At 42.8% G+C, this 12,985-nt stretch overlaps 1 protein-coding gene across 1 annotated transcript; it reads right to left on the reverse strand.

Annotated features, from left to right (window-relative positions):
- Positions 1–2,614: 2,614 nt before the first annotated feature.
- Positions 2,615–8,444, reverse strand: LOC311041297 (insulin-like growth factor-binding protein 5; the record flags this gene model as incomplete). Its single annotated transcript, XM_084086204.1, has 3 exons — positions 2,615–7,328; positions 7,632–7,751; positions 8,224–8,444. Coding segments are annotated over 3 exons (482 nt in total), but the record flags the coding sequence as incomplete, so codon positions are not given.
- Positions 8,445–12,985: the final 4,541 nt, after the last annotated feature.

Consider the following 12,985-nt stretch of genomic DNA (forward strand, 5'->3'; position numbering starts at 1 on the left):
TGCTTGTGCGTGTGTGTGTGTGTGTGTGTGTGTGTGTGTGTGTGTGTGTGTGTGTGTGTGTGTGTGTGTGTGTGTGTGTGTGTGTGTGTGTGTGTGTGTGTGTGTGTGTGTGTGTGTGTGTGTGTGTGTGTGTGTGTGTGTGTGTGTGTGTGTGTGTGTGAGCACGCACGTGGGTGTATGTTTGTGTGTATTTAACTGTACTTTCACCATGTCATCACCGAGATGGGGATGACTGCCAAGAAACCAACATCTTGACAGACAACTCTCTCTCTCTCTCTCTGCGTGTGTGTGTGTGTGTGTGTGCGCGCACATGTGTGTGTGTGTGTGTAATTAACCCCAAAAGACCGGGAACGCATCTGTGTCATTTTAGATTTCTTTGCCTTTCAAAAATAGCAGAGTGCCGCGCTATGACCTTGTAGATCTGCTATTTTTGAAAAAGCGTGATATTTTTTTTGCAAATCTATATATATATTTTAAAGCGAACATTTGTAACTCAAATCTCTGCTTTTGGGGGGTCCCTGGAACTAAGCAATTTGAGATGGGGGTCCGTGGCCAAATGCATATCATTTTGGGGGTCCTCCTTGACATGAAAAAGTTTGAGAACCACTGATGTAGCAACATAGGTTTTTTTTTTCGAAGAACTGTTAGGATTTAGAAGACTTTATAAGTAGAATCGGTCTCAGGCCTTAATGGGTTAACAAAAGTCTTTTTTGCTTTGACTTGGCAAAGGCTTTGCCCCGATGTCAAGTCAAAGCAAAAAAAGACAGCGTTGTGTCGTCATCACGCCATTCCTGCCATGCCAACCCTGTGTACAGTCTGGCAATGGGGCATCGTCCTGTTTGTGTTTAAACTGCCTGCCACTTGTCTGTCTTCTGGTGCAGACATGATGGCATTTTTTTGGTTACATACAGTATAGATCCATTTTATGTTGCATGCTTTATGCATACACCATGTACACGGATGTGTTTTTGAAAATATATATTGTTGCCTTCGGGGTGGAAAAGCTAAAGTTATTATTTAGTCACAAGCTATAATACTTTTCATTGGTTCAATATTTGTTAAATCCACAGACACACTTAACCACTTTCACTTCCAAAAGTATTCAAAATTAGCAAAAAAAATAGCGGATCTACAAGCTCGTAGTTCAGCTGTATTTGCTAAGTTTGTGCGACACTGTTGCACACAGAAGTTTGGCATTATTTTACGAAAAAAACAAGAAGTTGAAATATGGAGATTACGATGTTTCACACGGCGTGTGAGTGTGTGTGTGCGTGCGTGTGCATGTGCATGCACGCCCACGTCTCTGGGGAGTCAATTCTCCCTTTAAGTGGTGATAAAGGTACGTTTTCCATAACATGTTTGGGGGGGCCTCCTTAGGGCAACAGATCTCTTTTTCTCCCCCAGCAGTCATCTGAATAGAGAGAGAGCTATAGTCCCACAGGAGTTTATTCTCCCTTGAAGTTCAAACTCATGTTAAATGACTTCCTTGTTCCTGTGCAATCTTTTTGACTATAGTGTTGAAAACCAGGTGACTTGCCCCCGGGCGAGGCTTTTATAAAGTCACATCCTGTATGCTATGGAGATCCTGTGTGCCTCACCAGCGTCTCCTCCGCCCGCATCGCCGCGGCCCGATGTCTGGGAACCTTATCGACGTGGCTGGGAGATTAGTCAACTCTATTCCACTTCAAACAATCAATTTGAAGTCTGTCTAATGTACATATAGTTGCTACGCGCTGGGGCTGTGTTTTCACTGTGGCTGTGACACACACATGAAATTTAACCCATTAAGACCTGAAGCCGATTCTACAAATGTTTTCTAAATCCCAACAGTATTCTGGAAAAAAAACGTATGTTTCTATATCAGTGGTGCTCAAACTTTTTCATGTCACGGAGCCCCCAAAATTATATGTTGTTCCAGGGACCCCCAGAAGCAAAGATTTGAGTTACAAATGTTCGCTTTGAAACAATATATATTCCAAGATTTGCACACGTTTTCACGATTTCTCAAAAATAGCAGATCTACAAGCTCTTTGTCTGCTATTTTTGAATAGCCAAAGTGTAAAATAATGCTTTTTTAGTGCAAATCAAAAAGTGACACAGATCGATGCGTTCCAGGTCTTAATGGGTTAAAAAAATCTGTCTAGCGGTGGTATATATGCTTGCATTTAAAATTTTACTTACAAGTACAAAATGTATTGGCATCAATTTGTACCAAATAATTACAAAAAGATAAAGTACTTATTTTATTTTTTAATCTTTCAAAAATACAAGCTCACAACGCATCGCATGAGCTTGTAGGTTATTTTTTAGGTTATTTTTGAATAGCCTAAGTATAAAATAGGGTTTAATTGGTTAACATGTTTTGAAATAATAGTATAAATCTAAGTCACTCGTAAATAAAGCTTTCAAATAGCTGTAGGGGAGTAAAAAGTAAACCGTTTGCCTCTGAGATGAGTAGTGGAGTAGAAGTATAAACTATTGAGACAAGTAAATACTCAATTAAAGTAAAAGTACCTCAAAAGTGTACTTAAGTACAGTGCTTGAGTAAAAAACACTTTACATTCCACCACTGCAGAACGCAAGATATGCAATGACACGACACAAAAACAAGTGCTTAAATGAATACATAACTTTATTTAAATAAATGCTTTGTCATAACAAAAAAGACAAAGGTTAAAAGAGTACATAAATTACAAGTAGAATAAATATTACACAGTGATATTCACTTTAATAATTTGAGATTTTTTGTCTTTTTTTTTTGTTTTGTTTTATGAAGTTCCAAATGCTGACCTTTTTTGTTGTTGTTTTGTTTGTTTTTAATCCTTATTGTTATTCCCAGAATCCTCCTGCCACTTGATGGGATGATTTCATAAGCCAGTGAACACCACATTGTGAAAACCAATTGTGTTGTCTGATTTCATCCGGAAAAGTGTTATGCATTCAGAAAAAAAGCTGCAGTTACTGTAACTATTGTAGTATGAAGTGTGATTATGAGTTTAAAAACCAAGTAGGAGAGACGGAAGCCCGAGGAAAGGCGCAACCTCGCAAACAGGCGAAAGTACGAATGCTAACAAAGTTGGCTCTTGACCCTTGACCATCTCACCTCACGATAAAATAAAAAAAAAGATTTCAAATCCAGAGAATGTGCTAGACGGCAGTCACGTGTTTGACTGATACCAATATTGTTTGCTTCGTTAAAATTTCTTCTCGTGGGAGAAAAAAAATGTCTCTTTTTTTGTGTTTTTTCAAGTAAACTACACAAGCTCCAGCTAGCTGTTAGCCAGCCCGCTAACCTGGTTGCAGTGTTGTGCTCCCCCCCGGCTCCCAAAGACTCTGTAACTGTCTCGCTAACTGTATATCTATACCGTCATGCAACTGGTGTACCCCGTATATCGGGGAGAAGTGGCTAGGCCCTGATTATGACCACTGCCCATGGCGCTGGCTCTCATATCCCCATCCTCTCCTCTTCCCCCTCCCTCTCTCCCCCCTCCTTAGTCTCTTCCATCTGTGCAACAGGCTGTGAGAGCGTGTGCCATCGCTAGTGTACAGTATGTTACTTTTTTATTTTTATTTAATTTTTAAACATTTTTTATGATCTATCTAGTTTCCCACTAAAGGGACGTTGCTGTATTGGAGGTACCAGGCGTGCAGCCCCTGTCGTCAAGAATTGCCTCGGTAGCACCCCACCCCACCCCCCCTCCCCCCCACCCTTTTTTCTTTTCTCCCCGGAAAAACAAATAAAAGGTTAAGTACAAAGTAAGAAAACCATTTTTGCTTTGTGGCGTTGTTGCTTTTATTTCTTTTCCACTAACTTCATGACACCACATCATCTCAGGATGTCGTTGTTGTGTCAGTATCAATATCGAGTATTAACTGAAATAAGTGCAAGCTGCTTTTTTTTTCTCGTTTTTTTTCTTTTTTTCTTTTTCTCTCAAAAGTGGTGGTAGGGATTTTGGTGTAGGAAGTGAGACTTGGATGGAGCCTTGATGTCAGGTTCATCATGACCAGAAGCCATTTTGGATGCAAGTGCCTTTTCTCCTTTTTGATTTATTATTTTTTTTACGGAGGAAATGACGGCTCCTCTCGTTTGAAATTTGGACGTCGTTATGCCTGCGCTAAAGAGAGGAGCATTCCTCCAGTCCCCGGCGATGGTTTTGCCTCTGAATTCTAACATCCTTTGGCTTCCACTCTCTGGCAATCATATACATTGGCAGTCACAAGAACAAAAAGAAGAAACAAAAAAAGCAATTATCATAGCTTATTGGTTTTTGAAGGAAGAGAAGAGAGAGGGTTTTAACCAGCTGCGGTTTGTCCCTCAACAAATCGCTCTTGTCCAGAATTGCCCCTGAGGGTCAGGCAAGGATTATAATGGAATCGTAATGCATTCTTGCGACACTGTTTATAGGAGCTACCACATTCAATTGTTCTTCACTACATCAGAACTAGATCTAGAACCTTTTCGCCAACATGAGCCTGAATTATACTTAGTCGAACGACGGTGTCCCACGCAGAAAATAGCAGACCTACAAGCTCACCTGTGAGATTGCAGTTCTGCTATTTTCAGCGTGACAGAGCATAAAATTAGGCTTAACGAGGATCAGGCCTGGGCAGACTGGAAAGAAAAGAAAGGGACTCTGCCCCCTATGACATCCATGTCACTTTCACGTCAGTATTCAAATGTATATTTGCATATAGGAAGGCACTGTGACTCACTCCTGTTTTGATAATCACCCTGTTTTTCAATGTTGCCCTTTTGTATTTTAACCACCCTTGTGTCCCTACTTTGGGCATGTCATTATAGGTGAACATTTTCATAAATGTAAAAAAAAAACATACTTTTTTTTGGAACATTTTTGAAAATTTCCCCCCCCAAAAATGAAAATAGGGCTTAAGTGAGTAACATGCTCGCTAAAACTGCCTGCTATTTGCTTTTTTATATATATTTATATTCTAAAGGCAGGATAATTCCACTGTGATACATGCAAGCAGAACGACGTGAACGAGTTAAGCCTGATTTATGCTCAGTCGCACAACAGTGTCGCGCGCCAAAAAAATACTTTTGACGTCCGACACGGTCGTGCCACGAAGTATGAATCGGGCTTTAGCTTTCTTTGACTGTACTGTATTTCAAATGACACAGGGCCCCTCCTGTACACTCCACCGGTCCAGGCTAAAAGGACCTATTCAAATAGTTTACAGGCTTTAAAATAAAATAAAAAACAACAAAAAAGAAAATGCTCCTTTTGTTTTCCAAGCACCGATACATTGTCGTCGTTGTTTGTTTCGAGAGGCAAAACAACATTCAATATCTATATTTTAAATGCAACGTAATACAACACGGTTACACGGTAGTAGTAGCAGTATTGGAAGGGAAACCGCTTGGTGAAAAAGGAACATGGCTCAAAAAAAAGAAAGAAAAGAAAACATTAAACAAAAAAAAAATGGTGGGGGGGGCGGTCGTTACTTCACTGAAGGCAAAGAAAACAGCACACACACTATACCATACAAAACCACACCCTGCGCCACTCCTCAGAGAATGACCCACCTTACTGGTGAACACCAGTCGGGGTGGGTGGGGGGTGTGGGGGGGGGGGGGGGGGGCACACGCTCGACTCGTTTCGCTTGCAGCCGACGTGTCACGCGACGTGGCCGATATCGTTCGACTGTACAGTGTCCAGGATTCCTTCTATGCTCGCAGTCTTGTGGGGAAGAGGAGGGGGGAAGGGGGGGGGAGTGGTAGGGGTGGTGGGGGTCGAGCGACTCGAGTCGGGCCACTTGGGCTGCGAGGAGAAGAAGCAAAATCCTTTTTAGCTTGATTCAGTTCACCAGTAGAGCTGTTGCGTTCTCTTGAAGCTCTGTGTTGCCCTGCATGGCAGTGAGTGTCCGTCCAAAAATAGGCACAGTTGGCATATCATCAGGCTATAGCTACGTCGTCAAAAAAAAGAGCCACTTAACATAGGTTCCTCTGTTACTCGTCTTGCTCATTCGTTTTGCTTTCTGAAAACACGCGCAAATGTCACCACGAGACATTATACCTTTTCCGGGGCTAGCAAAAGAAGGACAGCCACCGACACCACTTCAAGCACTAGCCAAAAAAAAAACAAGTTTTTAAACAATTGTTGTGATAAAAACAAACCAAAAAGAAAGGAAAAAGGACATTCTTTTGTAATAGGCTCACTCCGTCGTACACCTACACAGGCTCATACGTACTGTACACGCACACCGCACAACATGCATACATTCATACGCGCATCGTTTTTTGTGAAGTTAACACATGATCCATAAGCAGGGGTTCCCCTATTCATAAGTGCTCTGACAGAACCACAACTACACCAGCAGCTCCCTATATGTCATGTTTTCTTTTTTTTGTTGCTGCTTTGTTTCTCTTTTTGAAAGCACAAAAAAAGAGGGAAAAATTGCTTTGTTTCTCTTTTTGAAAACACAAAAATGAGCAAAGAAATTGCCAATTATTCAAAAGCCAATCAAAAGTCAAATGTTCCGGCTGTCTCCTCCAGATCGGCATCCGATTCAAAAAAAGCCTGAATGAGTTCTGTTTAGAATCAATGCGCCTTACGTCACCCCCCCACCCCACACCTTACAATGTTTGTTTTGTTGTTGTTGTTGTTGTTGTTGTTGTTGTTGCCTTTACATGATACAAAGCAAGTTCGCATTGCAAATAAAAACACATCCATTATAACGTGCCTATATTCTCATGAATCTGTAGGTAGGCCAAGGGGCTGTTGTGGGGGGGGTGGGGTGGGCACAGGGGCCCACAGCACTTAGAATGGGGCCCGCTTGCTGGGGGCTGTAGTAGACGAGGGCCTTTAAAATCCTCTCGGTTTCCCCTCACGTTCGGAAATGAGTGTTTCGGTTCAAAAACAGCCAAAGAAAAAAGAAAAAAAAAGAGAAAAAGAACCGGTATCTCTTCTTCTCAGCCTGTCCGTCTCATTTGGATTTCTTTTTTTTTCTTCCTTTTTTCTTTTTGGAAAATAAAAAAATGAAAGAAATCTTGGAAGTGACTGGAGGGTGGAGCAGACAGGTGTGATGGGGTGGGGGGGTGGGGGGGTATGGGCTCTGGGTCAGGGGGGTTGGTGAGAGGGTAAGGGGGGGGGGGGGGGGGGGGCTGGGAGGGCGGGATCACTAGGGGTCGGCAGACAGAGTTCATCCCCCCCTCTCTCTTTGTACTTTCACTCGTTGTTGTTGTTGTTGCTGCTCTCCAGGTCTTTACACTGAATGTCCCCGCCGCTGTAGTCCGTCCCGGGGAGCTGCACGCCGTACTTGTCCACGCACCAGCAGATGCCCCGCTTGCGGCCGCGAGAGGGCTTGCACTGTGGGACACACACGATTGACAGGGACAGAGAGGAAGGGGGGGTGGGGTGGGGGGGGGGGGGGGGGAGGTGGGTGGAGAAAAGACAAAGAGAGAGGAGGCATAAATAATCTCGTCCCAAACATGGGAGTACTATTTTTGTTTTATTTTTACATTTCAATCCTAAAAATAAGCTGGTTAGCACTTAGCAGTGGTGGAAGAAGTACTCGGATATTTTGCTCAAGTACAGTACTTAAGTAAATGTACTTAGTTACTTTACACCACTGCCGGTTAGAATGCTAGAATGTCAGAAAGTCAACCCCACCTGTTTGCGCTTGAAGAAGCCTTTCCTGTCACAGTTGGGAAGGTACAAAGACAGAGCCAGGACGCGAGAGGTATCCTTCATTCCTTGGATGATGCCGTCCAACTTTCTCCTGCAAGGACCCTTTAGAGAAAGACAACGTTAAGTTAGACCTATCGTACTGTGAAATAAAACGTCGCTATTGCACCGTATAATTTTGCATTAGCAAAAGGGGCAATTCAGGCCATAACCCATTAAGAAAAAGCATTATTTCACACTTTGGCTATTCAAAAATAGCAGATATACACGGCACCTAGTGCCGCGCTACGAGCTTGTAGATATGCTATTTTTGACAAATCGTGAATATGTGTGCAAATCTTTGAATATATATATTTTTCAAGTGAACATTTTTTACTCAAGTCTTTGCTTCTGGGACCCCCTGGAACAACATATTTTGAGATGGGGGTCCGCGGCCAAATACATAGAATTTTGGGGGTCCTTGACATGAAAAAGATTGAGCACCACTGATATAGAAACATACGTTTTTCAGAATACTGTTGGGGATTTAGGAGACATGTAGAATCGCCTTCAGGTCTTTAAAGGAAAAAATACTTACAAATTCTGGCTCATGCTTGTCAATGGGGAGCGGGGAGTAGTCCATGGGCAACCCCATTACACGCTGTTTTGTCATCTTCCGCTTTATCTCCTTGCGCACGGCCATGATCTTCTTGCTGTTCAGATTGCTGTCTTTGGGCAGCAGTGGCACCTTGGCCGGTGGCATCTCCTGATCTGTGATCTCCGTGGTCATGGTGTCCTCGTGTTCTCTGGACTCACGGTCTGCCAAAGGGATTAAAACGGACCAGCATTGAGTCACATGAGAGTCTTTCATTCATCCAAAAGGTACATTCAGGTCATTGTGTGCGAGCGACGGGGACAGTGAGACTGAGACTGAGACCACGGCGAATGATCAGAAACACAAACCAATCATGTTCTGTAGAAACTTGAGACACCCATCCAGTGGTGGAAAGTAACTAAGTACATTTACTTAAGTACCGTACTTAAGTACAATTCTGAGGTATTTGTACTTTACTTGAGTATTTCCAATTTCCAATACTTTTACTTCTACTCCACTACATCTCAGAGGCAAATATTGTACTTTTACTCCACTACAATTACTTGAAAACTATAGTTAGTAGTTACTTTTCAGATATAAATTATGATATTACGAAACATACATTAACCACTTTAGCCCTATTTTATACATAGGCTATTTGACAATAGCAGATCGACAAGCTCACAACGCGTCGCAAAGTGACGCGTTGTGAGCTTGTAGATCGGCCATTTTCAAACATTTTTGTACTTTTACTTTTGGTACTTTAAGTACATTTTGATGCCAATACTTCTGTACTTTTACTCAATTAAATTTAGAATTCCGGACTTTTACTTGTAACAGAGTACTTCTACAGTGCAGTATTGATACTTTTACTTAAGTAAAACATTTGAGTACTTTTTCCACCACTGCACCCATCATATATTCACTGTTGATTGAAGACTGTACATAAACATTTACTGCTAGACTGGTCTCGCTTAACCAACCTGAGATCTGGTGACATCTAAATTCAATGTAGTGGCTAGAATTGGATGGAAACAATTTAGAGATTTAAAAAAAAAAACTGCAATGCATGACCAATGCAAAGACTTTAGGGCGGTACCTCATATTAGGATGGTGAGATAAGTGAGTGTAGGTTTTGTAGTGGCCTTTCTCACTGCTGTTCTAACAACCCTACATTGAATTTAGATTATGTCACCTGCTGTATCGGTAGGAGGAGATCACAGATCACCTAGTCTATGCAAGACTACTGATAGACTGTACATACAGTACATTCAATTCATCTAGTACCAGAATCTATGGTCATTTTCATTGTCTTTGTATTTCTTTGGTCCTTGACTCTCACTCATCTTACCGGTGTTTCATTCTTACTGCTGCTGGTATGACACTGGATCAATAAAGGTCCCTCTTATCTTATTGTATCATATCTTGTCTTAAATACTGTGTTGGTGCAGTGTCTAGTGGCCCACAATTAGAAGAGTGAGATTTAGGGATATTGAGCAAGGCATATATACCTGTTAGAAACGGACCCTATAGGTCCATTCTTACATTCTCAGTGTTTAATTAACACCCTGGATTGTGTGCTGTTTTAACCACTTATCATCCAAACTCGTACTGCCTGATACTCTCCCGTTTGCATTCTTTGTTCACTACATAAGACGGGAAGTATTCGACTGCCTGTCGTTGCTTCAGAGTAAATACATGACCAGATGCTTTTCCCAGGGGTTTTTGGCCACCAAATGTCTCTTTCCCCATTTGTTTACAGAGAAAGGGGGTAGGATCAGAGATCAACAGCTGATGAAGCCCCACTTCAAAGCGAGCGGTCCAACCTCAGCCAACTATTACCTTGCAAACTAGAAAGTAAAGCTGCCTGTAGGGCAAAGCGCTTTCGCCCGCACGACTGTCAAAAACAAAACACGGCTCATGTGCAGCCCATGAGAACAGACAACAAGAAGTTCAAATGTCTAAACGTTCTCTCCTGTGAACAACAAATGCTGTCAACTTCCCAGCCCCTCTTCAAAAGCGTTTGTGGTATTAAGAGTGAAAGAAAGCTCAGTTGGTTAAGTTGAATAAACAAATATAGACGGGCACAAAACAGCAGGGCTGCAATTGTTGTTTTTCCAAGCATAGACCTCTTAATACCTCGCTAATTTCCCAGTTGCATAATATTGCCAATCACAACATTGCCCAATGTCACGCATTGGGCAATTAGCTGCCGTGGCAACGGAACAGGTCAAAAGTAAAAGAGGAAGCGAGGCATCTAGAACAAAACTGGAGCCAACTTCATGTGGACACGACTTACTAAAACATTGCCAACGACTTTGGCAAAATCCACTTTCTCACTGACTGGGACACAAGTCTTTGCGGCTTCATATTCCTATCAGGTTTCATGGACTGCTTGGTCATCATGGAGTGATTTCCCCCTCCCCCAGGGGGCAGTGCAGTCTCAGAGATACAAAAAGGTTCTCATGTGAGAGGATATTTTTTTTTGGGGGGGGGTCTGAGGTCTCCTTATCCCCAAACTAGTTTGCCTTATCCCCCCCTCCTCCTGTTTTAGTTTTTAAGCCTGATCCCCCAGCCAGAGGTTCTTTGAGGCTACAGAAAGAAACCCCCCCCCCCCCCCCCCCCCACACAGCTACCACCTCATCCTCCACCCCACCCTGCTGGCTTAGTTGTGCCCTAAGTACAGCGGTATGGGCAGGGACTATGCCAGGCTCCAACTGGCAGGAGCAGGGGTGCCAGTGGATGACCCTGGTTATATTTATCTGACAAGGAAACCCGCCGTGGCGCACAGGGGCTAGACGAAGTGAACCATAGAGGAATGTTGGCTGTACGTGTGTATGTGTGTGCGTGCGTGTGTGTGTGGGGGGGGGGGGGGGGGGGGGTTATATGCCAACTGCTGCTGAAAGAGAAATCAAGCAACTAGTGCTACAGTAACACCTACAGACCAGGAGACCGTTGAGAGAGAGAGGGAGAGAACGTGTGAGAAAAATGATTTAACAAGAAGCCGACCATCGCTGACTGGCTTGTTAGCGCGTACGTTGGAAGCCATCTTGGAGAGAAAGCTCGGAGGCCAAAGAACGACACCACTCCCAGTAGGACTGGGCAATGAACCGAAAATATATCGAAAACCGACACTTAGAACCTATAACCAACTTAATCTTGCTCAAATCGAGAAGCTATTTAAAAAACATATATTATATGTTGTAAAGAAATAATAACAATAATCATATCAGTGAATCGACACGAAAAGGTTCCAATAAATATTTTTATAATAGACTAAATGGATCAGTCTGATAAGCCATTTAAGCCCTGCATTATACTTTGTTGTACAATGGTGGTGTGCAAACATTGCATCGCATCGCAATTCGCAACGCATTGTGAGCTTGTAGATCTGCTATTTTCTAAAATATTGTCTACCTTTTATACATTTGTAAACAATGGGACATTCTGCAGAATGAGTACTTTCTACTTTTGGTACTTTAAGTACATTTTGAAACCAATGCTTTTGTGCTTTTACTCAAGTAAAATTGTAATTCCGGACTTTCACTTGTAACAGAGTATATGTCTACATTGCAGTATTGATACTTTTACTTAAGTAACAAATGTGAGTACTTTTTCCCACCACTGGTCCGTTCACTGATCGTAATCAAGGCAATAGTTTGACATAGTGATTTTTGAAGTCGTATCGCCCAGCCCCAGCTCCCAGGAACTGATGTTCAAAGGGCCTGACACAGCATGAGTGTCTGGGAGCCCGTGCAAGGAGGTGGGGGTGATTACCAGAATTGGGTCTCTGGCTTCTGTGCTGCTCTAGGCCGTCTCTTTGAAATTAATCTCACAACTCATGACTTGGCAGGCTTCAGTTTGTGTTTGGATATGTCCTCGTGTCTCCCTTGCTCAGACGACATGGCTGCACTGTCAAATCCTGGGCGCCGATTTAACTCCGGAATAGGGTAAAATGGACCCTTGTGGGTTCACTTTTATGCTTGCAGAGTTAAATTGACACACAGGATTTTGAGGTGTATAAAACTTTGCTATAAATAAATATGTCAAACAGGCATTCCTGTGCGAGCGGTGCTTTGCAAACGGGGTGGAAAGAACGGTTCATTTCTACTGTTAATAATTTCTCAGGGCCACTTGCAGAAAATGCTAAATATTTGGCAATGAACTACCTGCTGCAAGAAAAAAACTGACAACAACCGAACACTGTTGCTTCAGGCACAGTCTTTATAGGGTATGAAATAGCCAAATGAGAAATGTCTGAGTCATGGCACTTCAGTTAATTTAATCTTACAACATCTATGGCGAGAGGCACAGAAATGCAAACTATTGCAGATCGCTGGGATATGGAATCTGCAAAGTGTACCGTCCGAAACAGTGTAAGTGCAACTTTCGGGCGCACACGAACCAAGCCCTGTAGTGCTATAGTTGAAAGACATTTGAGACAGCTTGTCCCGTCCTCAGCCAGCTGAACACACAGTGTAGCCTTTGTGCAGACAATGGTGTCTGTCTCTCTTTTCTCTGTCTCTCGCTAAATCACCGAATTCATCTTTTTCTGAAGTGGGGCTCTTCAAGTGCGGCCACAAAAAAAAAAAAAAACTCAGTTTTTCCATGCTCAGGGTCCCTGCCTTGTAAAGGAGGCTTAGTGGGTCTGTGTTTAACTACTGAAACTCTGCCAAGGCTCTGGATGGAAGCCAAGCAGCCAGAGTCACGTGCAACCCTTCCATTCAGCCAGAGCCCTAAGCAGGACGTCTCTCTCTCTCTCTCT

This window comes from Gymnoscopelus microlampas (genome assembly GCF_963454915.1).
Source record: "Gymnoscopelus microlampas genome assembly, contig: SCAFFOLD_114, whole genome shotgun sequence".
Classification (NCBI taxonomy): Eukaryota; Metazoa; Chordata; class Actinopteri; order Myctophiformes; family Myctophidae; genus Gymnoscopelus; species Gymnoscopelus microlampas.